Source organism: Accipiter gentilis, chromosome 9 (assembly GCF_929443795.1).
Source record: "Accipiter gentilis chromosome 9, bAccGen1.1, whole genome shotgun sequence".
Taxonomy (NCBI): domain Eukaryota; kingdom Metazoa; phylum Chordata; class Aves; order Accipitriformes; family Accipitridae; genus Astur; species Astur gentilis.
Genome location: NC_064888.1, coordinates 42,812,920 through 42,840,463, shown reverse-complemented (window position 1 = coordinate 42,840,463; position 27,544 = coordinate 42,812,920). Strand labels below are relative to the sequence as shown.

The 27,544-nt window shown below is 37.5% G+C and overlaps 1 protein-coding gene across 2 annotated transcripts; it reads right to left on the bottom strand.

The window, feature by feature from the left end:
* Nucleotides 1-325: 325 nt before the first annotated feature.
* GLRX3 (glutaredoxin 3) lies at nucleotides 326-25,878 on the bottom strand. Of its 2 annotated transcripts, XR_007507378.1 has the most exons (12): nucleotides 25,774-25,878; nucleotides 20,163-20,271; nucleotides 17,106-17,180; nucleotides 16,227-16,428; nucleotides 9,604-9,776; nucleotides 9,449-9,510; nucleotides 6,656-6,713; nucleotides 4,727-4,779; nucleotides 3,607-3,646; nucleotides 3,435-3,527; nucleotides 1,714-1,975; nucleotides 326-615 (listed from the first exon to the last, which is right to left on the bottom strand). XR_007507378.1 is itself a non-coding variant. In XM_049811384.1 (11 exons), exons 1-11 carry the CDS (start codon nucleotides 25,848-25,850, stop codon nucleotides 1,925-1,927), a joined length of 993 nt encoding a protein of 330 aa, XP_049667341.1. In that variant the 5' UTR covers nucleotides 25,851-25,878; the 3' UTR covers nucleotides 1,686-1,924. The 2 variants fall into 2 exon arrangements, 1 of the variants encoding a protein (XP_049667341.1); XM_049811384.1 differs by lacking the exon at nucleotides 326-615 and having other exon boundaries at nucleotides 1,686-1,975.
* Between the last annotated feature and the right edge of the window lie 1,666 nt (nucleotides 25,879-27,544).

The window sequence follows — 27,544 nt, the reverse complement described above, 5'->3', positions numbered from 1 at the left end:
AATAGCATTTTGTATTTAGTCTGGCTCTTAATTAAAGCTTCTAACACCTAATTTGACCACAGGGATGTTACTTTTTGGTATAATTTTTTTTTATTTTTCTTTAAATGAAGTAGGTTACGATTACTACTGACAACTGCCTAGATGCATTTGCAATTCACTTTGAGAGATTAATTAAGGCTTGTTTTCATCAGAGGGACAAGATTTTTTTGTAGCAATCAAAATCAGTTTTAAAGTTATAAAGTATTTTATAGTAATTACTAAAATTATTCCTAGAAAATTGATTCTTGGATTGAATTAAATATCAGTCACTTTAGGAATTCTACAACATGTATAAGTACCTTCTTCAAACTTTACCAGTTTGGGACTAATGCCCATAACAGTCTTGCTTCAGGTTCCAGTGTATTTAGATAGAATTTAAGCAACAAAGCCCCAAACGTGCTTCCAAAACCTTACTTCTCAGCTGCTGCCTAAAACTTCGCACCAACCTAACTCATCAGGCATCTCTTCTTCCAGGGACATTTTGAAGAGCACACGGTCAGTCCTGACCCCTCCTAACAAGAAAGCAACTCCTCAGAAGTTTCTGGCCACAAATCTTGAGCAGACACAGGTGTTTCTCTGCAAGCACAACCAACACAGAAATAAGCAAGGAAAAGGCTTTCAGCAATACCTCTCTGCTCAAAATGTATTAATGGTAAGGTTCAGGCACCTTTCTCCTCACCAGTACTTAATTTGCTGGGTTTCATAAAGGGAGCTTGCCCCTCTTCAGGTTCTAGACCTCTCTAAGAATATGGTATCCTTGTCCTCTTTACCATGCATAGCCAATGCACTCAAAACAGTTTTAACTAGTATTTCACAGCTAGGAGTCAGTAGCAGCTGATATTGCTGTCACACACCACAGTATATTGGTAGTTAACCAGAAATATTTCAGTATTTCACCGACACAAAAACACCTTCCAAAATAAAAACCCCATTAGTCTCAGCACACATGCTAAGACCTCAAAAGACCTGAAAGTAAAAAAATGTTTCTCTTGAAGAGAAATACCCTCCTGCACATACTTGCAAGTACACCTCTCCTGTGGCTGGTTTGATGGTCAGCCCATTATTAGAGCCCATTATATTTCAGAGCATTACAGGTATTGAAAGAAGGATTAAAAACAAATTCAATCCTCTGAATAGAGAAGTGAAAGATTCAATATGTTAACACGATTTAAATTGCCAAAGTCATAGCCCAGAAAGTAAACCTTTCCGTCTAACTGAAGGAGTGCTGACGATACACCAAAGACTGGCCTAATCACTGTGTTTATTGGCTCATTTCCACCATAATTTAAATATGTCCAAAACGCTATGTTAAAATAGGTTGAACATCTGAAATTAACAATTACTGTACCTACTAAGATAATGAAGATGCATAGTATACAGCTGAAACTCATTAATAAAAACTTCCTAATGGTGCATTGGATTAAGGTTTCAATAGTGTTTTTCTCACTCACTAGACATGAAAACAATTATTAACAGTGACAGAAAATTATTCCATACCACAGAGGTATACCCATTAATATTCTCCTAATGAGAGCTGAGCCCCCCCAAAAAGATGTAATTTAGTCCTATATAGCACTGCAATGGATAGTGGTGTCATTACTAATTCTTAAACATCTATATGCAATGAATACACAGAAAGAGTGTAATAACAAACCCAAAGCTCTTTAGCATTACATTTTAATTGAATTTGAAGATCTTGACATTTTTGTATCTTCAATGGAAACACATTTTCATATGTAGTATGGTCTTGCAAAATACAGAGTACATAAGCTGTCTTTATTTACTCCTGATCCGTTCCACAAGACTAAGTTGTATATTGCTCCAATACAATCTATAAATGAGTAATTGTTCAAAGTATTTCTGTTCCCATTGATGTCCTTTTCCATTAATTTTCTCCCTTCAGAATAGGCAACAATTCACCACTTTCCTTTAGTTCCTGTAAAGAAATATATACAGCAATTATTCTTTATGTACATTTTGTGATTATGCTAACAAGATTTCAACAGGGACAGTTTAGGGATAAGGAAATCAATTCACTGGCTATTAAGGGAATGCACTAGATGACCCACTAGAGGTCCCTCTTGACCAAGACACTGAAGTTCATAACGTTGTATTTAAATTCTATTTTGTGTCTATTTAGTAAGAGAGGAAACTTACTTAGTTAAAAGATACACCTTCAAAAGAATTGGTTGTTGTCAACTTTACCCGGTAAATCCCATGGTATATCTCCTTCTGGATGTAATTCAGGATACAATTTAGGCAAAATTTTATAACATCCAAAATGCCTTCCACAAAATGAAAAAATGAGCATCCATTGATAAGATTGTTACTACCACACATTAAAATGAGACAGTAAGAGAGTTGTAGGAGTTCCAAATAAGACGTGCTTTCCCATATTATCTTGATGACTTAAATTCAAATTATAAGGCTGTTAACTTACTCAAGAGCTAGATAACACCAGGAAATAGTTTTAAAATAACATGTTGTGGAGTATATATTCTTTTCCCACATCTCAAGAGAAACAACTGTCTCAATTTTATTACATGTTATGCTATATTATGGAATGCATTTTAAAATACTGACAACATTCATCTGCCCATACAAATTAGTCAGTGTAAAGTGAATACAGTCCTACAATGCAAACAGACAAATTACATTTAAATACCAGTGAGAGAAGTATTTCACAGCATCTCTGCAATGCCCAAGACTATACTTACTGATCACTGAAATAACCCACACACTTGTTAAATAAATAAAATTAAAGTAATCTATATAATTTAAGTAATACTAGTATTTTTAGAACTAAATGAGATTTATTGATTGTATCTTCCCAGGAGTTACAATGTCTGAGGAATTGGCTATAAAACATTCAGACAAGAATGGGCTCAAGAGTATTTGGGGTTTAGAACACTGTGCCTGCTCTGTTACAAAAATCAAAAACCACAGTTACAGATGCAGATCTATTTTTGTTGCTTCAGGGTCTGTTCAAACAACTACAATAAACCTTACTTTCTTCCAGGAATGAGACTGTTTGCTAGGAAGAAATGTCTCACCCACCTTATTTGAGAAAAGCAATGTCAGAAGTGAAACTAGGAAGAGAAACCTGTAAAAACGCACCCATGGGGTAAAAATGGTCTTTACAGTAGCAGTAACTGACTGCTGTCAAGAAAATACATTTCACTGCTAAATCTTGGCATATGAGAATGCTAGAGATTTAGAGCTCCTTTCAACTGTATGTTGAGCTAATAGAAGTCACAGTAAAAGCAACCAAGTCATTTGGTTTCAAGATCTAGGGCCACTACACAGGAATTTCTGTATGTTATGGGCAGAACACATTTCTACACTTTTAAACAAATGGTCAATTTACATCTCAAACAAGATTCTCCCATTCCTACCTTAACAATGTCCACCCCTCCAACGAGTTCACCTTTCACATATAATTGAGGATACGTTGGCCAGTTTGAATAGGTTTTTAATCCTTGCCGCACCTAAGAAAAATAATCTTATATGTAAAATTCAACTTCAGTAAAAGCAACAATGAAATCCACAATGGAGAAGCTTAATTACCTCTTCATCTTCCAGTATGTCAAATGTCTCATAATCAACGCTAGAAAAAAAAAACAACAAAATCATCTACTGTGTAGTTTTGCAATCTAAGACCCTCAAAAATCAACACCTTATGCACCAAGAACTGTAATATAAAAAATGTCTAGTTTCATGGGAAACTCCTTATAATGCACATATTTAAAATGTATACCTTAAGCTACGATTGGCAAAAATGTGTTCAAAGTAATTCCATTCCCTATTAGCTTAAACATTAAAAAAAAAACACACCAAAAAAAACCCTACCACACACATATACTTCGGAAGTTTGGAATCAACCAGCTGCAGCTATTTCACCATCTTCATATACCACTTGCATAAAACCACAAAAATAAATTTGATTTCTGGTTGATTCATGTATGAGTTCTGGTATGCAATTCCTAGTATTCCACGAACTAGCACTCTTCAATAACCAGCAAGTATGTAGATTCCTGCAAGTGAACTAGGGCCAGGGACAAGGAACAACAATTTGAGTTAACTGCTACTGATTTCCAAGTTGTATATTGATATATAGTTATCTGTTATCTCAAAAAGCGCATTCTAACATCTAGTAATCAAGACAACTGCTTAACCTTTAACTAGCAGTACAAATGAAACAGGAGTTGTATTCAAAGGAAGATGATACTAATCTCTCTCACTACAGAAAGAACTGCTTTGAAGAGGAAAACTGAGGCTAGATAACATGAGAGACTCCAAGATTAAGGAAACAGATCAAGAGGGATCTCTGCTTATCAGAGTGGAAGGATTTCTTTCATGTCAACAATCACAGAAAAAAAAAAGAAAAAAATCAGTGTTGCAATAAACTCCTCAATCCGAGCAAAACAGTCACTACATAGTAGTGCTAAAGCAGTGTTAATATCTGACACGCCACATTTGACTTGGTATCAAATAAGCGTAGTAGTGATTTACACTATGCGCTTTTACATAAAGATATTTTAAAATACTCTTGAACAAAGAAAATTATATTTGGGGAAGTCTTCCACTAGTATTTTCCAAACTCTTTATTTACAAAATGTAGTTTTTATAACAGAACCGGCTTCCCAGATTCAATAAAAAAAATAACAAACCCAAAACACTTACATACCCAGTACTATTTATGATTTCTATAATTTGCTTGCTGAATCCACATTTTGCCATCTAGAATGCAAAACACACATATGTTAAAACATATATTTGCTATATTTAATCCACAAAATTCCAGGTCCTCAAGCTACACCAAAGCTATTACCAATTTATTGCCAGTGATGACCTTACTGGATGAGCAATACTGCTAATCCCTTTTTCATTCTTCTTTATATTCTTTGAGCTTTAAACAGTACTGAATGTCTCTTTCTTTACATACTTTGCTGAAATAAATGAAAGCATTAAGAATATTAAACACTTTCCTCAGCTGTGGTATGAAATGATACAAGGTGAATCTGTTTTCCGGGTTTGGCAATGCTATCTTGTAAACTACTTAGGCTTGATTATTTTCTGAACATTCAAAAAGCCAAAGCTATAGGTATGATAGGTATAAATAGCTTATATGCAACTGTAAAATAGACATATTTTATTTTCAGACACACGCTACCCTTTACTTTCCATTCTGGAGAGAGTAGCAACCTATAGTCAACTGATATATAGGTTGCACGTACGGCAACTCCCAAGTGAAATTAGTAATTGAAAGTATCTACTGCAAACTCTTCATATTGACAGTGTAAGGACATAGAACACCCATCATTTTTTAGATATTGAATTTTTAATCTTCTTATTGGTGATTTCACTCCACCAGTAGCTCAAGCAAAATCAACGCATGTTAAGCAACCTGCCCAAAGTCTTGCTTTTCATAGGCAAGACACAGGGTTTTATTGGAGATAAAGTGCGTCTCTTTAGAAGACCTAAGCCCATCTAGCTCATCACCACTGTTTCAGTGAGTCAGCCTAATCCACAGGGTTCCAGTGGCTATGAAATGGCTTAGTAAAACAGCCTACAACACTCTTAAACGTATCGGTTGTTAATACACAGAGAAGGCTTAGGGAACTAATGAGAAAATGAAATGGAAAGACAAGTCACATGAACGAGCTCAGTCCCCTACCTCTGTACCCTTTAAAAAAATACCATATAAACAACTCTCATAACATGCAGTCACTAACAACAATTATTGTTTAGGGTACACCACTCCAATGAAAAGTCTGAGTTAAGTGCCATTCAAGTAATTTTGATGGGAAGAATTGCAGTGCCTTGCTGTTCAGAAGGGAATCATTTCTCCCTTGGCTACTCGGAGTATGCAACACAAAGCAACAGACTGACCTTTCGTTTACAGTCATTTGTTATTATTTTAATCGTAACTGTTAGCAGTTGTCTGTCTTCAGTCACTACCTTCATTTCAGTGAGCAAGATAATTAAGTGCAGCTTAAAGACACCAGGCATAGACCATTCCATGCACATGAGAAAGTGGATCATTTATGGTATGTGGCATTATACTTTAGCCTTAAAAACATCTAGCAGCTTTTTTTAAATGCAGTTGTGAAAGCATAAAGTGAGAGAAATTAAAAAGGATAGGACACCCAATCCAATTAGGTCAATAGAGGGAAATTTCAAGAAACATGTATCCAGAGATAAAGTTTTGGGCAACACTCAAACTGTAATCCTCAAGTAGGCTAGCCATCAGGGGCAAGCACTCAGAACATCAGAAGACAATCCATTATCTGCAAAGACATTCAATAACTAAAACCAAAAGGACGTGCACAGTTCTTCCATTCATTCCTGAATTGTAGATCAATTGATAGATGTCACTGCAGGGCATCAAATTCCCTGATTTTACCGTAACACAGCTATTAGCATTTTAGCAATATATATCCATCAGGTAAAATAGGGACTGCTCTTCTCTGGCTTATAGAAGCACCAAATAAAAAGACAAATCTTCCCAGCACCATTAATTTTCATTAAGCAGGGAAAGCAAGGAAAAAAAGGTAATTGTCAGTGTTTAAAAAACCTGTTTAAATATAATATATTCTGCAACATTTAATCTTACCTGTTTGCTTCCCTTCATAAAAAGCATCACAGGAGCTTTGTTTATCAAGGTTTTAAGCCTACAGAAGGCATAAAGAGACAGACATAAAACAGCTCGGTTATTACCCCACCCTTTGTTTCAATAGGAAAACGAAATGCAAAAGTGGAAAGATAGCACCTTACAGCTTTACCAAATACATTTAAAGCATTATTATAAGCAAGGCTATTCATTTAAATTGCTTACAGTAACTCTAGTGAATGAATTTGAAACATCCTGTTACTTTTAGACCAACAATTTGCTTTTCTAGATTGACCTCTAAGTATCAAGCAGCAATAAGTTTAAAGAGAAACATCATTTTAGGATATTTTAAATACCATGCCTATATTTAGTGACATACTGCTTTTTTTTTTTTTTTATACATACTGAATATAATACTTGGCATTTCTTATTCTCCATGTGAGAATGCCTTTTGCAGAGTAAGATGGACACCTATGGTCCAACAGTCATAAGATCTATGGACTTACGGACTAAGGACTAATGACTACTGAAATTCAGGAATAGGTCTGTTTTGCCTCACTGTGCCCTGCCCACTTCTGGTCTACCCACACGACCCTCAGACACTCCCCCTCTTTCCCTCTCCTTTTAGGAAAGGCTTTCTGTGACAACTGATGGAAAAAGTTAGCAAAGACTCCCGTCCAACAGTTGCCTGCTGAGGGCAAACTACCCTCTATAAAATGCATAACAGGTGATCCTTTTCTGTAAAAGGTCACTTTGAATGATTTGCACAGTGCAAAAAGACTCTAGACTGGAGAATCCAGGGTCTTTGCAAAATAAAACTAAATGAAGTTGTTTTGGTGACCTACAGCCTTTGCATGTGTAAACCTCAAAAGAATTTTTGCAATCAAGTTGTCTTTAGGGCAAAAAGCAACAGCAAAACTAACAGCTACAGCAAGGGTGAGCTACAGTAATCTGAGCTGGTTCCCCAGCTGTCAGATCTGTTTTGTGAAACCAAGCTGATTTCCAGAGTTCATTTTCAAGGGTATTTTCAAGTGAAGACGCACAATTAATTGGTGGAAAGAGATCAAACATTGAGTAAAGGAACGTAATTTAGCATTAAATAGATTCTACTACTGATATCCCTTCATTCTATTAAGTCTTAGCATGTTTGACTAACTACCACATAGGTTTTTTTCTTGTGAGTGACTGGTAAGTTTGAAAGAGAAGTCAGTTGCTCAGAAGTTAAGTATGAGGTTACCTACAAAGAAAAACTAATCTCTGTCATGGAAAAAGAACTTCCCACGTGTCACCAGAAAAAAAGAAGACAGACCTCAGCTAAACATCATGTGTTAACCCAAGAAACAAACACCTATTGAAAGACGAAGAACAAACTAGGCAACAAGAAGCTACTTGTGACTTATCTGGTAAATTTTTAGCCAGTTTTCCTTCAGGCCACTTCTACATCAAAATTTGATAAAATTAATAAAAACTTCATACACCTGTTCAAAACGTGATGATGATGCTCCTTTAGGGAGACATTTAGCTATACCAACATTTTTAATCTATTAAAACAGATTAGGTAAGCAGAGGACATTTCCCATTACCTTCTTTCTCCAAAATAATTAAGCAAAGCAAAAAACCCTATGTATACATTTAATAAAGTTGCAGCTTATGCAAGCTTGCAAAAAGGAAGAGACTAGAGGAAACTTTCTAAAATAAGGTTTTCAAAGCCCATACTGAGACAATCGCATCTTCACCTATAATTTAATCTCAAAATCCAAAAGGTAGTGTTTGTTTTTTGTGGCCTTGGTGAAACAATTTACAAGTTACCCTACTAGAGTAACAAAAAATAAACGTCAGCCCACAGAACAAATTAAAAATTAATTAGTAAATTCACAGCTGTAGAAGTACGACTACTTTATCACTATATTGAAATGGCTTGCATTAAATTATTTCTCCACTGTGCTGAGAAGGCAAAAGAACCAGAACCAGTCACATCTAGAGCACTGTAAAACTTGTGCTTACCATCCTCAGACAGCAAGTGGGAATCTATGCTAACATATTTGCCTTCAAGGTACAGGCCACCTTCTTGGTAAACCAGCCCCCTTTGCATGTCTTAATGGCACTATTCACATAAAAACTAGAAAAAAGTCACATCTACTAGCAACTTCTCAAACAGAACGACTTGTCAGATATCTAGAGCTTGACTGCCTGGGGCACATCAGAATTTCAAACAAGTGAATCTTCAAATGGGAAGGTTAAAGGACGACAAATTGGTTTCTAGATATTACATCTGATTCAGGAAGCAACACACTTCCTACTGCTGCACCATATATTCATTTTGCCAAGGTGAAAGAAAACAGGAACTGAAGGACATGAGTAATCAAGAAAAATGAGAAGACAAGCCTAGATGTTTTCTCCAGTGACATCATAGTTATGAAGTCTACACTACATGAAGGTAACAAAAACTACTAATGTTTAAAAGATGATTTTCCCAGTTATCTTTAAAGAATAAATTCTTAAAAGAGAGGCAAGAAGGAATCTATATATTTCTGCTATAATTAAAAATTTAAAAACTACAGATACAATAAGAGTAAAGCCTATTGGAACAGTATAGCTTTATATTAAGTGATGCTTACTGTATAGGAAACAGACCATATTAAACAACTGCAGCTGTTCTGTAATTAAAGAAAATCTTAGCACACTTCTGATAAAGTCAAAGAACAGGAATTTATATAGGGGTTCCCCCTATACAAATAAACATACAGGAAACCTCAAAAATAGACACCCTTAAAACAATGACATAATACAACACACCTGTCCTCCAACTTCTGTGCCTTCGGACAGACTGTGTCCAGCTCTCCAGATGCCTCAAGCTCCTAGAGAGATTGGGGAGAATTAAAATCAGATGTAAAAAGCAAGAAAAACATGCTTCTGACAACTACAAGATTAAAAATGTCTCAGTTTCTAACCTTGACAATATCAAGTCCACCTATAAGCTCTCCAGCTACATACAGCTGAGGGTAAGTCGGCCAATTAGAATATGTTTTCAGACCCTGACGAACTTCTTCATCAGAAAAAATGTCAAAACTGCTAAATGAAATACCATGTTTGTTCAGTATCTCCACCATTTGTTTGCTGAAACCTGCAAACACAAAAAGAGGAATTACATATAATTTTAAACAAGCATTCCCATGTCTGTATGAAACCTTATTTATTTAAAAAATTCAGTTCTTCTAGATGGTAAGTTCAAAACAGCTCTAGTGTGTTATTCTTTACTCTGTAAATATCCTCAAATATTATAAACTGGCAAAAAACATATTTATTACTGCGATTACAAAACCAAAGTATATGGACAACTTGGCAAGTCTGGTGCTTCTCCATTTAGAGCTACACAGCAAGTAACCTTCATATAAGAGTCTGTTGTTCCAACACACAATTAAAGCAAAGTTAAATGCATCCCCTTATTCTGCCTTTTCCAGCTCTTCTTCACTGAGCATTCACAAAGAATAAAAGCTTCTTAATGACCATAACAGCATCTTCAGTAGCTTTCATTTCATTCCTCTAATTGCACATCACTTTCTCTACCCCTGTCATTTCTTCCTCCAGCTACTACTGAACTTATCCTACACCAAATGTGGATAAAGTTGACACACCAAGTGGCAACCAGGTTTTAAACACACTACTGTGTCACTAGTTTAACTTAGAAACTTGGCTTTTATAATGTTTTCTACTACTTTTACTTTAAGATCACGTACTTTCCTACTTCATGGTAAAAGGCAGACTCCTTTATTTTTTTAAAATCTTTATGTTCACATAAGTACTTAATATTATTTTACTACCCTTGTGACACTTTCATACCATGTTTTGTTTTCCTTTATGACAGATCTTCATTATGTCCTACTCTGACAACACTCTCTCAGCAGGATATCAAGCACTGAATATTATGATGTAAACATCCAGATTTTCCAAGTATATTATGTGGCCAAGCTGTGAAGTTTCTCCCTTCTGTAACTAAGCACCTTTTCCCTAAGAAAATAGTCACATTATTTGTAAAAAGTTGCACGTATGAAAATTTTAACATTATAGAATTTACAGTCCATAATCATCTGAATCTTCTTACACTAGAAGGAAACCCACATGAAATTTCACTTTCAAACAATTCTCCTTCAACTCTATTTTAAATTCACCATTCTCATTAAAGTGAAAGATTGATTTATTTTTTTTAAAGAAGATAAATTGGTTTTTTAAATCATTAGTCTCTACAGAAACTCTTCAAAATCACTTTAAAAACCAAAACGCACACATACACACCACCCACACATAGTCTGTACCCTTTATGCCAACAAGTCCATTCTTTGTGGAGTAACTTGAAAGGAAACCTTAGACTGATGTTCAAAGTCATCTTCATTCACTTAACACTGCCACTGATGCAGAAGCACAAACAGTCCTCCAGAGAAGAAGTCAGCCTACTAGATGTTTCACAGTGTGTTCCAGATATTTACTCCATAAAAAAACAGATGAGAAGAGGTCTGCTACACTTTACAACACAAGGGAGCCAATGCCTTGACCTTTAGGACTGGTGATCAAATCTTGATTCAGAACTCCACTGTTCCTCCATAAGCTATTTGCCCTGCTATGAAAATCATGCTCATCAGGAAAAAACACTAAGTACGTTGCAACACCTTGAAAGATTTTGGAGTTTTGCTTCATTTCTAACACATGGTCTTTATCCTGCAGTATTTCAACACCTGCCACTGTTGCTTGCATGCACATCCCTTCTAAGGAAGTAGAAGCCTCCTAGACAACACTATCATATGGTTTGCAAAAAGGATCCATGAGAATTTGTCCATAAAATCAATGTGATCATAATGTGTGTTTTATATCATTGTCAACTCATTCTGTTTTGGATTCAAATGCCCTTGCAATCCTACCAGTTCCCTCAAAGAAATCCAACAAATGCTGTGCAGACAAATGAAAACCTCTATACAAATATTAAAAATAATAAAAAAAAAGACAATGCTTAAAGGCTTTAATAAAGGAATAGAAAAATAAAGACGCTTTAAATGGGAAAAAGAATCAAAGTGCCATAGAAGAATAACCTTTGATTTCAGCTTGCAAGACCACCTATTAGTTTTTGAAATATGGATTTTTACTACAGCTTTCTGCACTTTTCATGATCTGCAATTTATTGAGATATGAAGTAGCAGTATTTATATGTACAGCATCTAAGTTGCTTTTCTTTCTACAACTGAAGTGTTAAGTTCATGTACAGCCTGAAGTAAAACACAGATTCTGAAATTTTTCATACATCTGGGAGTTCATTAGTAAACAGCTAAAGGCTGATTGCTGATGGTTATTCCATCGCCAATATATTAACTCATTTCTACTGTAAGGAACTGGGGAAAAAAAGCTTTATTTTAGCTGTAGGCAATTACATGCAAACTAGAAAGATTGATTGGTTGTGTTTCATTTTGAAGGGTTATGGTAGCAGTCTGGAAGTGTTATGCTTGGGGATAAAGTGCCAGAACAGCTTTACTTTCCTAACAAAAGATTTAGGTTGAATTTCTGAAGAAATGCCATACATGCATTACAAGGAATAATTAAACTGCTAACAAAATGTTTTAAGCAATTATCTAGATGATCACAAGTGCCACTCCAGATTCTACACCAATAAAAACACCCTAAATAAATTACGGTATTGATGAAGCAAATAAATACTGCCACAGTCCAAATGAATTCGCTGAAATAATACAACATACATAGTACCCACATACAATTGCCAGTAAACACATAGCCAAGGGCACAAACCTTACTTTACACTATGCTTAGCTGGCTTTTCCAATGAAGAAATTACAAACTACAAGATTATCCCAAAATACACTGCTGGATAGAGTTCCCTCTACTTGCCAACTGCACTTAAGTCTTGAGTGCAAGACTATTATTTGTATCAAAAGAGGTACAATTCAAAAGTATCTTCACCTTTAAACAAGCATGGCTCCTTTTAGTTAATTTTATTTCTATTACTCCTACTACTGTTATAACAGATCCATATCATCTTTGACAAAATGTTAAATTACCTTTACCTTGAAAAAGACTGTCTATTCTAGGAAATTTAATGGACCCAACTTACTAACATCGCCCAACTATTGCCAGAAACTACCACAGCAGTCTAAAGCCGGCACAGTATTTAACTGCAAAATTAAGAGCTGTAAATTCAGATTATTTCATGTGTTGCACTACATTTGAATACTTCCAACATACCTCTATTTGAATACTTCCAACATACCTCTATTTAGGCAAGTACCTCCTGTGCATATTTCATGGGGTACCTTGATCCTAAACCTTAATGCCTCAATGTCTTTTTTTTTGCTTGTGTTTTTTTGTGGGGTTTTTTTGTTTATTGGTTTTGAGGTTTTTTCAAATAGCCTCACAATGCTCTTCCATCAAAAATTCAAACACATAAGAAACAGTAAAGGGTCTTTTCTCTATGTAACTTTAAAATCTGCCCAGTGTTCTGCTCAATGCCCTTTAGAAAGCCAGCTCTCTACTGAACACCTGCAGAAATCCAAAAGAGAAACGGTGTGCCAGTGCCATGAACTGATCACGCCGACACAGAGGCTGACTTGGGTGTAACAGAGAACCTGGGCACACAAGCAGTGCAGGGAAGACTCACCACTGCCTGCACAACACCTTTGAGCTCACCACAGACATAGCAAGAACCACGCTCTGCTCCGACAACTTGCCACACACCTGCCAAACAACTCACAGCACAAGCACAGCAGGTTCATTAACAATAGTGCCACATTAGCATCCAGCACAATTAAACTTAAAGCACATGTATCTGAATAACCTAAACTGCAGAAACCTCAAATGCACTCATAAACATCAAGAGCTCATCAGAGCAGTGCTCTATTATGTATAGGTAGACTTGCCGAGTCTAACTTCTGAATAAGCCAAAATCTCCATTCCTGCAAAATTATCTATAAATTCCTATGATGGTATGCAACTTTCACACACCTATAACTGTACTATTACATAATACAAATACAGAATTATCTATACATAAATAGATGGAACTTCATCAGCTCTTCGTAGGAGCAAATGCCTATGCACAAACTGCTAGAATCCCAGCCTACTACACAACAGCATAATGAACGTGGAAGTTCTGAAATCTATGGTTATTTCTGAAACCATTTCTACCAAAGTGATTCTGGGACCTGTTAGTGCATTGAAATGAAACAGCCACCTTGAAATTAGAAAGGGAAAAAGAAGGAGAAAAATAGAGTGTGCAGGTACCAACACAGTAGAAGCCCAATACAGTATGTGAAGCCTCAGTACATACAGGATCTTGCACTTCCTCTCGTATTTCTGTAACCCTTTCACAGCAACACCTGAAAAAGCAGATTGTAAAATGGCATGCAAATATTTTAAAAGCAGCTGAAAGTACACTTAGGTACGGAAGGCAGAGGCAATAAGAAAAGCTGCACACAAGCTGTAAGCAAGTGCTTCAACAACCTGAAGTAGCCTGGACCAAGTTACAAGACTCCTCTCACTCTGCCAAGGCAGGATTACCCTCTACAGCAAATGGCCCAGACTGACATATAATTGACATGCTTTAACCACTGCTTCTCTTTCAAATATTGTTTCATGACTTTTACACATAAACCTTCCTTCTTGAAAAGAGCAGCACATACTAAACTCCCTCCAATTAACAGCACTTGACAGCAGACTCCCCTCCTTTCCTGCCCCATATACACAATATCAGTCCAAAGCTGCTCTTTGTAATTCAATCCAGACAGGCCCACCCAGCAGCTTCACCACTGTTACCACTCTGCTCAGCTCTCTCATTTATCAAGCATTGGTCCTGACACAAAACCACCTGAAGTTAATGAAAAGACTCTTATTTACTCTATGGACCCAAATCCTCAATTTCAATAACTAGAACTATATAGAACTGTGTAAATAGAGCTCTGCTGTAATAGAATGCCTTCCCAGATAAAATGCAAATTAGCAGAGGCTATTTGGCAAGTCATGTATCACAAATCTGCATTATTCTCACGTCACCAAATCAATGTGTTCCGTATCTTTATACCTCCCTTTCCCCCTTTTAACAGCACATGGCAATATGACAATTTGAATCCTTCCAGATTAACATAAAGGGACAGAACACAAAATCAGGGGGTTTTAGGTCCTTTTATAATACTTCATCCATTTTCCTTTACATAGTTCTGCACTCAGTTACTTTTGGAAACTTCCTGGACACAGTCCAATAGAAAGCACAAGAAGCAGCTACCTGGGGTTGTCTGCCCTTGAAACTGTTAACTGGATTTAATACTTAAAACTGTGGCAAGATCTTCCATGGCTGAAAGATCAGCAGTGCATGCACACCACAAGGATATTTGGCAATTATGTGAATATAGCATCAATAAATCACCACACCCAATAGTTCAAACCAAGCATTTGGACTCCTGACTAGACATGAGAAGCACTGCTCTGCCTCTAGGATGCACCTGCTGAGCCCTTACCAGAAGGGGTCAAAAAGTATAGTCCTCATTTCTTTCCTCAAAATGTTCTAAACACATTTAGTTCACATGCATCTCTGTCATTACATAGAAACATTTATGAGGAATCTTTCAAGCCTGCGCATGCTACTGTTTTGTCCATCTGTCCATGAATTACAAGTATTTTCATTATTTGTTTTTAGACACAAATAACTGAGGTTTTGCATCACAATTTAACTTTTTGAGCAGTTATCTCTTTTTTGGTTCCATAAATATATGCCATGGGCCTTTCTTCAGGAGCTTGGCTGTAAGGAGTTAGCTACTGCTAGTTCTTTTCTTATTCTCCTGTTATGTTTCACAATTCCTTCATCTCTTTGGCCCAGCAATGTAGCTGATATGATTTGCCCCACAGGATACATGTTTGCTTAGCAAAGAAATCAGTGCAACTTCTTGAGACTGCAGGAGCAGAAGGATGGCAGCTTCACAGTACTTACAAATTTTGCCTTTTAATATTTGTTCATGTGCTTTCCATATAGATCAACACTTCAAGTTAGTTATGAACCAACCACTCTAAACAGTGAGCAAGAGTTAAGAGAACTAGGTTTAAGAAAAGGCATTTCCACTGTAGCAGAAACACATGCTACTTGGTCTTTAAATTTTACCAGCTGGGATAGTTTTATTTTCTCTTTCCAAATGGCAACAGTGATCCCAGATGTTAGGCAATTCTTTTTATTCCTTGAATTGAAACATTCTCTTCAGACTATTTTACATTTTCAACATGTGTAACTGGATGTACAAAATATGTCAGGAATAAACACTGAGCTACCTCGGGAAAAGTGTCCTAGTTCAAGGATAGCATTGCACATCACACATTCTTTAGAAAGCGCCTAATCTCTGCAATTCCATTTCCAAAATTTAACTAGGAGAACAGCAATTCTCTAGCTGCTTATAAGCAATATGAAAATACTTTCATTGATACTTCCAGGTATACAAGACACTGTTGGGATGTATCTTCCCAAAATTGAGTAAATCTGACAACTAGCCCAAAGCAAGTACTGTCACACTGAACACGAACTTCAGAAAATGCTTACCGCAGCGAGGTTCTTTTGGAGACCCTTTCATAAACAGCATGCAAGGGGCAGCATTGATGAGTCTCTTTAGACGCACATTAAGATCTTCTTTTACGCTGTCATTAGAGCCAGCAGAAACAGAACTGCTGGATGCATGGCGCTGCACTTTTTTGGTCAGCTCTGGGGCATGGGCACCATCTAATCTGTCAACTTTCTGAGAATTCTAAGGAAACCAAAACACAGGCTCGTGTTACAGGATTAAATTCAGAATTTGTACTCTAATAAAAAGAATAGTAAAACCACCATATAAAGTATAGATTTTCAGATGCAGGGTGGATTAGCGTATTGATCTTTTGGCCAGTCTTTAGTTCCAAGACTCATACCATTCTGTTGGCTGGCTACCGTTACTGCTAGCAAATTTGCTATTAGAAGAATTTATTAAAGAAAATATTTTTAATTTTATTATCACAGGCAAATGTGACCCAGACGGACTTGTAATTTCTACCAAAAGATTATTTACTTGGATTTTTGCCATGTTGTAGAACTAGGGCTAGACAAGGAAACATTACTGAAATTTTTTTGACCCAATACAAGGTAGGACAACTAAAATATAAACTATGTAAGGATGCCAAAGCAATTAAGGAAGCTCTAAAATATTACATATAAAGTGTAAGAACCATTTCTACCTACTTTTTTAGGTTTCACTGGATAGACTTAAATGTAAGAACCATTTCTATCTACTTTTTCAGGTTCCACTGGATAGACTTAAATCAGATACATAAGTGTTTCTTCACTGAGAAAGTACTTAAGGTTCTGCTCTTCTGGTAGCAGTATTGAAAAAAGTATACATATTAAGAGTCCACATGGAATCCATTTTCTCTTAAATCCGTTTTCTCTTACCTTAAAGAATAAGAACGTTGGAACAGAACTAATTTCATATTTTTCAGATACTTCAGGCACAGCTTCAGCTTCCAGCTAAAAAAAAACAACAAAAAAAACAGAGAAAAAGATTATTTTCATAATCTTCTTTAAAGTTTGACTGTGGATGTAAATCCTGTCTAGAATGTTCTTCTAGGCATTTTATACATTTAAAAAGGATTTGACGCAGAAGTTTGTGACACATTTGCATTTAAATGAGACTCACTGGGTTGGCGTGTCATCCAGTGAGCCTACACAGTGTCAAAACAGGTTCAGAGGTTTTTATTTTGTTGCACATTTCAAAAGATGCCCGGAGGCTGCGAATAAAATTTTTGGTGCACTAGTGACCTAGTAAATTTTCAATCATATGCAGCTACTACTATATTGAAATCCATAAATCATTGACCCCAGTTATGTCATGATTACAGTGCTTATTTTCTGCCCACAGCAATTCTTGCTGTTTGCTCTATTGACTAATTTCAAGGGGCAGTACATCATGACTGACATTTGCAGCCTTCTGCAAATTATGAAGAAAAAAGGAGTGTTTCTTCAATAAGCTATTGATGTCTACTAAATTTTATTTTTAACTCCTGCAAGGCTACCAAGTATTGAGTGGAAAGCTTGTTGAGACTATTGGTTCTAATTTTATTCAGCATTCAAATGCATACCTTGAAATTACATAGTGTAGTAATTTCTCAAGAAAATATATCTTTTAATTAACTCAAATTTGTTATTTTCTCTGCATAGGCTAAAAGCTTACTTGAGTGACAGAAGATCTAGTACAAGGCTGTTTAAGACACTAGCTCTGCAACAGCTGCAGTTAATGGTTAAAAAAGTGGTAATAGACCTAAATGTTTCAAACAGAAAACTGCAATCCAGTGCACAGGAGAAAAAGCCTTTCAAATTCTTATTCCACCAACCATACAGTGAATGAACAAGCATCGAGAGAGCTACTTAACAGTTTGCTCCTGCCCGTCTCTGTCCATCCTTATGCATTTTAGAAAATATCGTGATTGTTCTCACTATTAACCAAAATGTAGTGAACCTCTGAATACTGTAGTATTACAGCATGTTTTGATTTGCTCCAGCTATATAGGCTCTTAATGAACTCACTAAATACAGAGGCAGCCCAGCAGACTAAGTCAAAACTGAGAGTCCAAGCTTCACCTCTACTTCTGTAAGTCAACGCTCCAACAGGATCAACTGAGAAACTAAAGCTATAAATTGAAAACTGTAAATAGATTCCAATTACCTATTCTCTTTCAAGTGGCGAATGATTAAATGACTTCTCCCTATAATATTAATTTTCTTTTCCACTAAAATTTCCTACTTACTTGGATACTTAAGTTCCACTCTGGTGAGGTTCACACATACTGAACAGATTTAATTTCATATTTCAGTAACTTGCTCTTATTGGTACAACTTTCCAAAGCAGTGTTTCTAACTGTTTGTGGATACAGACACATTTTAACCAAGCCAAGGATCTTAGAGTTAGGCTATGCAACAACTAAAATGAGAAACTACATTCAGAAAGACTTCAAGATTTACTGACAGTTTTGAAGTTCATTTCATTATTACTTAGGTCTATTCTAGAATGTAACTTTATGATTTGCAAGGCAGTACACTACTCTAGGTCAGTCCTCTGTAACCATCTGATGAGTTAACAGGTTCTTCCCAATTAAAAGGCAGACTGCCTGTTCTGGAATACAGACCAAAATCCCACAAAGAAGCTTCCAAAATCAAATACATTCACCATGAGGAGCTTCCCCTCTCCTCCCCCCTCAAAAAAAAAAATTCTATCAAGAAAATTCACCCAAGTCTTTCAGTAGCTTATTTTCTCTAAACAGGTACACCAATAATATTGGGAGGAGGGAGTGGGGCAAATGAGGTGCCATTATCTTAGTTCTGCAACACTCAATCACTTTGGAACCTTGTTATTAAAAAATAAATTACAGCTGAATAATAAACCTTATAAATAAGTAATATATGAATATGAATAATAAAGAGGCAACTGAGAGTTTTCAAACTTTCTTGGGCATACTAAAAGCTATAGCAACTCTATATAAATATAAGCATCTTGAATTTTCAAAATGTTGAAAATTGGTCTTTTGAAGCTCTAAGCGATAAAATACTGCCATTAACATAGTTCTGCCCTAATGTTTAACAGAAATACCAACTGAGAGCAGAATCATTGGAAAAAAAACAAACACAAAACCTAAAGGCTGTTAAGAAATCAAATTAAAATACTCACACACAGCTGGCTGCTCCATTACTCCCTGCCCTCATAATCACAGAGGTGTCTCATTAACAAGAGAAAGTTGTTTTAAAACAAACAGCACATTGATGAAACGCATTCATTTTTCCCTCCACACTGGCTCCCTTACTAGGATGTGAAGACGATCTCACAAATATATAGCATCTCATTTGTGTTTATACCATCCAGCACTATATGAGTGTCATCTTAGAGTGACAGTGTTGCACAGACTTATATTTACCTTCCTTTAAACTTGTTGAAGATTATCGTTCATCTTTAAGATCAGACAGAAAATCTCTATGAATTCTGAGATCTATTTAGTTAACAAACATCATCACGGGAACAAATGAAATCTCCAGCACACTTGAAAATAACAGTGTTGCCAAATTAACCTCAAATCCAGCAATAAAAATCATGCTTTAAAAATATGGCTATCTACAGAACTGAAAGACTGAGACACTGCAAGCACAGAGAAATTTAAAAGACTATTTTCTAGGTGGAGTAGCTAGTGGAAAAAAACCCCTTCATTGTTACCTTAGGAGACTGATTTATTTTTTTTTCTTTAAACAGCATGATAAAAATTAAGGTAATATTTAAGCTTGCAATACCAAGTTTGGAAAGATGAACCTAGAATTTTCATTCCACAGACTTTTGATGCCTCTTTTGCATATGTTCAACTCACATCTTCAAACATGAAGCCATAAAGGAATTGAAAAAATAACTTTACCCATATTTTGTAATAATGGGTCTTCTCTGTTTAAAACAAGCTCAACTGCTTGACTTACCTTCACAAATGTAACCTGCGTGTGTTCCTTTGCTAGTGCTGCCATAACTTCATTCATTTGAGCACACTGAGGAGCCCATGGTGCCCAAAAGTGGACAACTACAAGGCACCTATTAAAAACAAAAAAAGTAAGAGCATTTACTTTTAAAAAAGAATCATGCAATATAAAAGTTTGATACGCCATGCCAAAAAAAAAAAACATAAACAAAAACATATGCAAAAAACACCACCACTACCCACACCATATTCCTGAGAAAAAAGAAAATCAAACAAGTAAAACCAGGAACACTTTCTACGACTCGCACAGAGGAGTACTTCAATGCTTTTTCAGGAAACATTCCAAAACCCAATCAGCACTGTTAAGGTAATGCAATAGAAAGAAAAACATCATCCTGTATTTTGATAGTAAAAGGTCATCCCATATGAGTGTCGGACAGGAAGCAGAACAAGCAGAAACACTAAAGATTTGAGTCATACAATACAGGATGCAGATTTCGCAGCACCTGTAGGCCAAGCAGCCAGAATCGCTCCTGGGCATCCTGCATTTCTTCCCAGGCAAGCCTTCTATCTTCAGAAGCTCTGGGAGCAAGAGAGCTCAGCAGCTTCATGCTAGAAGCTGCACCACTGCTTTTCTCCTCTCAGTGCCACTATTGCCTCTTTACTACTTATGCAGGTAGCAACTTTGCAAGACTACTGGGACTTTTCTAAAAATACAGTATTTTTATGCTGAAACATTATTTTCTGCTTTTATTAGCTTCAACTTCTTCCAGCTTCAGTAAGGCTCCCTTGAAGGTTTGGTATTGATTATACACAGTATTTAAAGATGAGAAGTCACATATGTGAGCAGAAATCCCATCAAGCTCGGTACCATGAGATAGTTCTCATGAGCTTAAACAAACACACTTTGATGACAACAGTGACAAGATATTTGCATCTGATTTTCCATTCCATTTTTCAGGTTTGCTGAAATCAAAACCACTAGATAATATGGGATAAAGAATAAAAGACATATAATGTACTACTTTTATCTACTTAAGAGATACAGAAATCAAGTCAACCGTACCACAGAAGCCATTTAGTGTCTTTTAGTACTAAATAATGGAAGTTCATTATAAATTTTAATAGCTATGCAGGCAGTACGACATTCCTATTGGAACAGTTAACAGCTGTATTATCTGACCACATGCGCTGAACACAGCACTAAACTCAATTCAGACACGGAACTTTAAAATTCATAAACCTGATTTTCCAAAGCAATTATAGGAAGCTTTGGTAGAAATATAATAGGATAGCCTCTTTTTATTTTTCATCATGCCATCAGTCAGAGTGTGGTTCTGCTTCAAAAGCCGATTAGAACTGGCAAAGTTTACAGGCTAGTAAAAACTTAAATTACGGAACGACAAGGCAGTTCTGTTTTGCAAGTGCCAGCCTTGCAAATTTAGACCTGAGCTCAGGAACAGTTCAAGACATCTTCTCCAGGGCTGTCACCTGTATAGATTGTTCCAACACTCCTGTACACGAGTCACCAACAGCAATGATCCCAAAGGCAAAACATCTCTCTAATTACAACAAAATAGCTGTAAGGCTTCTTTGGACTGATTTCACTGCTCACAATTGACGCCAGCATTGAAACCCCAGTAAAGGCCCATTTAAGTGATTTACTCTCTACATATAGATGGGATTTGATATGGACTCCTTGAGAAACCTGAGACCACGTGTCATGGCAAAACTCCGTTTCAGCATGTAAACTTTCATAGCAATGCTCTTTGTGGAGCCCAGCTACAGGGCAAATGAAGAGGCAGATTACAGCACAGGTAGCTCGTGCAGGAGCTTCATCTGCCCTCATAGCAGACAGGTCTTCCGAACTTTACTACAGCTGTCAGCTCACGCAGATATATTTTAATTACAACTTCCCAGCCAACAGGGACAAGCACTTCACATCATGCTGCAACTAACATTTTTTGCCACAAAGTAATGAGGTGAAAATAATTAGGTAGGCTGGGAGACGTGGAAGTCATTTATATGTATGAGAACACCCAGTCACAATAGACAGAAAATTCTAAAATGAAAAAAACAGCAGCAGTTCAATATTTCAGAAGACAGACCAAGCTCTGATGCAGAGAGTAATCAAGAGTTTTGCTCCAGGATTGGTTTTCCAGTACTTGTTCATCACATCCTACACTCCTCCAATATCATTCTTTATATATGCACTGTTTACTGACACTGTTAAGAGCTCAGGGAAGTTGTTACAAATGGATCAAGGATGAACAAAATGTTGGGGTTTTTTGTAAATCAAGTTTTGTAATGTTACCTTAGTCTTCACAAAACAGGCTACTCTACTTTGATCTATTACAACTTTTGCAATTAAAATGAATGAAGTTGTCAAGCTGTCATTACAACTGCACAATGCCTGTACATTTAAAAAAATATTTTTTACATCTGTTAGACTACAAGTAGGACAAGAGAACGCTTCCACTGGCTAAAAACAAATAGTGGAAGAAAAGAGAACAGAGAACATAAAAGTAGTATAGTGGCTATCCATCAGGCCAAAGCACTAACAACTAACTCAATGCACTTTCCTTCCATTAACTGAACACAGGAATGCATACTCTTCCCTGCTACCAAGAAGTATTTCACAAGTGCTCAATTTAATTTAGTGTGCATAGTGGGACACATCTGATCACATGAATGTCAGCTCATGACAAGTAGAGGAGAAATAAGCACATGGTTATTTAATCCTCATTCCATCAGAGCCTGTTCTTTCCTTACCAACACATAGCTGTGATGCACTTAATTTTTATCTTCATGAAGAACATACTTTAATTTGCACCAAGGGTTTGGAGCGTGGGGGGTTGACAAATTCATTCACAGAACAAGTCTAATTTTGCAATTAGACTGCCCTGTTGGTATCTGAGCACTTCAAATTAGGCTTGAAAAATAGCAAGAGTAATGCAAAACATTAAGAAAATAGAGAGTCAGTAAAATGAAGCACATACGTGATTCTAAAGAAAGTATTTCTTACATTCAACCAATATATTTCTAAAATCTCTACTACTATCTATAAATGAGGATTGTGACAAAAAGCTTATGACAAGTCCCAAAGTTTCTCTTCCTGTATCATATTTCACATTTTGGAGGAAAAGCTCTGGGCCCAAAAATAAAATTAACTTTCTTTAATACAACTTTTTAAACTTTAGTAGCAGAAAAAACATCAGAAGGCCATATCATACAATTTCTGCGGAGATGCAAGACCTTGGGCTTTTTGTTTCTATACTGTATTAAAAGAAAAAAAATAATTGGTTGAGACAGACTTACAAAGTAGACCTTTAAAACAAAGAGTCTATTGACGGTAGAACCAAATAGCGAGACATTCTCTGGTAGGGATATGCAGAAAATAATTACTCTGTAGGTTACCCTCCATTTGGGCCAAGACACAAGTATTTTTTAAGCATTTACACTTGTTCTATAACACAAAGCTTACTAATAACTTGGTGTCAGAAAGATTCATTTTCTGAAACAAGAACTCCTATGAAATTAAGTGTCAACATAAAATGCTGGCAGTTGCAGCTGACTAGTGGTAATTCTGTTAGTTTGGAAAAATCAGGAAGCCCATTTGAAAAAAAAAAAATTAGCAGTAAAATAGCATTAGGCCTAGCCTTAAAAATTCAGCACTTTTTTTTCTTAAGCTTTATCTTTCAAGAGAAAAATACTTCCTTGAAGAAACTTTCTCCTTTCCCACTTTATTAAGTGGATGTTTAAAACTAAAATTTTTTTTTTTTTAATTTTTTTTTACACCATTGATTTTCAAATACATTTGATAATCTAAATATAGAAGGTACCTGAAGTCAGCCAATGGGTATTTTTAAACTTCTACAACCATCCAGAAACAAGCAGATCGTTAAAAAAGAAAAAAAAAAAACTATTGAGGGATTTGTTATGCTCTGTGAGCACAGGTTTGTTTGGTTTCTTAGTAGTAAGAAAACCCAAAGCCAAACATTTTTAAGTGAAGTAGAGGAAAAGAGTTATCAGTGCTATCAATTCATCTTGGGACCAAAAAAATACACATAAAACAATCAAGTCCATTAAAGAGAAAACCGAATCACATTCCGTGGACAAAGGGAATGAGAGAATTACTGAGGGTTTTGTTGAAAATAACTTCAAAATACTGTATTTGTTCCTGAAGCCATTTTCATTTCAGTACGCCTCAGTGAGCGTGAGAGTATGACTTTCCTCTGGGATGTCCCCACACAACTTAGTTGAAGAATAATTCCAGAAGAGAAAACTGAAAGTCATGCAGCAAGTTTCAAAGAATCTAATTTTTTCTTCCCAAAATCAAAATTTTTCCATGTTTCCTTATGTTGTCTTTACAAATGTGAAGCTGGTAGTTTCATCACCCTTTTTAAACCACTGGTTTAATCAGTTTTCTCTCCTTATTCAATTAAGGGCCCTTGCTAATGCAACAGTTAAAGGATGCGCAAATGTCTTTGACCCAGCCCCTTATTTTAATGTGCCTTACAAGACCTAGTGAAATACACACTCAGCTAGTGGATTAAAAGATAGAATAATAGTTACTACACCTCTGATTCAACAAGACAAACAAGTAAATTTCATAACCAAACCTCTCTGTCTTCGGCAAGGCACTTGAGTACCTGTTCACCTTTAATTACAGTAGTAGCTATTACAACTCTTTCCTACCAAAGCAGAACGCGTATACAATTTTCCCACACACAACCAGAGCCCAAGGCTTCCAACACCAGACCAAAAGCCACAGCCAAGTAGCTACAGAGAATCAGTGGTCCATGCTGAGATACACCAATGGAAAGAGAGCCCTGTTACGTGTTAGCAGCGCATAAAACCAGATTAATGAGAAACCAGCCCTGTTGCAGGAAAGATGAACCACTTAGTTTCACACTGTTTCTCAATAAACAACCTAAAGCTGCTGCTTTCACTGAAAAAGTTGTGCACTAATTGTTTGTTCTGTTGACACCTTGAGGCTCAGGAGAAGAATAAAATCCTTAGGTTGCATGCAAATTCTGTTTTGCATAATTTTCCTGCCAACCTGCCCATGTAGGCCTCCCATCCCCTACAGAAGGTTTTACAGCTGCAGCAGTCCTCCCCCTCCAAACGCCCGAGCTCCCCTACAGCCTCACAAGCTGCACCTGAGGAAACGGCCGCTTAAGAAGCAGTCTCTCAAGAAGCGAACCCAAAGCCCTTCTCCGGCCTGCGGGTTGTTTGGAGGGTTCTTTTTTATGTCCCCGCGGAGGTTTTACCCAGCCCTGAGGCAGCACCGGGCCCGTTTCCCTCAGCAGACAGCGGCCTTTCACGAAACTCGCGCCAAACGCCCGAAGTCGACTTGCAGAGCCCCGTTTTGGGGGAAAACCGGGCCAAAAATCCAAAAGCGCCCTTTATCCCCGCAGGGCCTGAGGTTTCGGGACCCGCTGCAGTCACCCGGCGGAAAGCCCACGCTCCCTCGGGGAGCAGGGCAGTGTGGAAAGGCAGACGCTGCAGGCGGCGCGGCCAGCCTTTCCAGTCAGGAAAAGCCTCTCCGGCGGCGGGCCCCGCTCCCTCAGCACCCGGCGGGCCGTACCCCGTCCGTCCCCCCCCCCCCTCACCTGTCCTTCTGCTGCAGCAGCTGCTGGAACTGCTCGACGGAACCCGCCGCCGCTACCTCCCCCGCCACCGCCGCCATGACCGGACCGCCGCCACAGGAAGGGGGGAGGGGGGGGGGGGGGAGGAGAAAGACGCCGGGTCACGTGGGGGAGGCCCCGCGCATGCGCCACAGCGGCCGCCCCTCCAGCGCATGCGCGGCCCGCCCGCGCAGGCGCAACGGCGGCCCGGCAGCGGCGGGCGGGAAGCGGCGGCCATGGTGGGCCGGGCCGGGCCGGGCCGGGCCGGGCCATCCCCGGTCAGCGCAGGAGGCGGCAGGAAGGGAGTCGCTGTTCGGTTTTACTCCATCTGGTTGATGTTCGGCCCTCTGAGGGGAGGGTGTTTTGTAGGCGGGGGAGGCCGCTTCCCCCGCCCAGTCGCAGCCTTCGGCCCCACTGAGCAATAGCGGTGCGGGTTGATGAAGGTAAATCTGAAGTTAATAGGCTCGTAGGCAGTAATGAAGGCGTTTTGTTAATGAGGCCGGTGGTTCCGTTATCCACACCTGCTGCACTCGGTAATGGCTCTACGCGGCCGTGACCTGCTGCTGGTGGCATCAGCGGAAAGCAAAACCTCCGACTGCTTTGTTGTCTCTGAACGAGAACAGCCCTGAAATTTGTGTGTCTCGGGTATATTTTTAAGTAAAATCAAAAAGGCTAGCCAGGGCTCTACCTAAATACGGAGGTAACTCTGATACTCAGAAAAGGTCCCGGTTCATGATGCAGTTACCAAAGACCCACTTGAATTCTGCAAGAAGATATCCATAAAAGGTTTTAGTGTCATACAGAAAATCTGTATCTATCTTGAATAATTTTGTTGGTTTTCTAGAATCTGCCAGTTCAAACAAGGCCTCGGGTTTATCTTCCCCATCATTAACATCTGCATTACCAAAACAATGCAGCTTCTGTTTCTAGTGAAGAAAAGGCTTAGAGATTACAGTCCAATGTAATTTGCACAATAAAGAAAGAAACCCAGAAGTTTATAAGAGTTTATATATTAGCACATAAAGCTGGAAAAAAGGCTAATCTGGACATAAGAGGTCTCAAAGGCTTGCACCCACACTCAGCGCTAGAATGGATTTGGTGTATGGAATGGCAAGGCAGGCAGTGTGCCCTCTCCTTGCGATGTAATCTTTTGCTTCAAAAGCAGCATCAAGGCAGTAGTTTTTCCAAGGAGTTTGACACAGGAATGGTCACACCATAAAGTAACAGCAGGTCACTTAAACACTTGAAACAAAAGGTACGATAGGGCAGGTTTTATGTAGTTCTTACCATTCGTATCAGGTTGCTGTTCAGGACCGACATATTACCATTTTCCTTCACATTTGCCAAGATAGTGTATTGAAAAGAGTCAGGTATAATGTCAACCTGAAATTAGATTTTCACTTCTCAAGCTCACTGCCCATAAATATGCAGCTGTTACAACTCATGCCAGTGGAACCAGGATTACCACTGGTGACAGGGAATCACATTGTGAAGAAATGGAACAGGATAAGAAGAGTGAATATTTTATTTTGTTTTGTCTGGTAATACTTACATCCTTTTGATGCGGAAAGAGAAAAAAAAAAAAATCCAAAATACTGTCGTATCTCTGTGCTGTTAAAAAGATGGTCATAAAGCATCCTGAAGAATGTTTACTGTTCTTATTGACACATTAATCATCAAAAACATTTTATCTGAAATTGCAAAAAGCAAAACAGAAATTAATCCAAAATAAAATATTAATACCTCTATTGAGTTA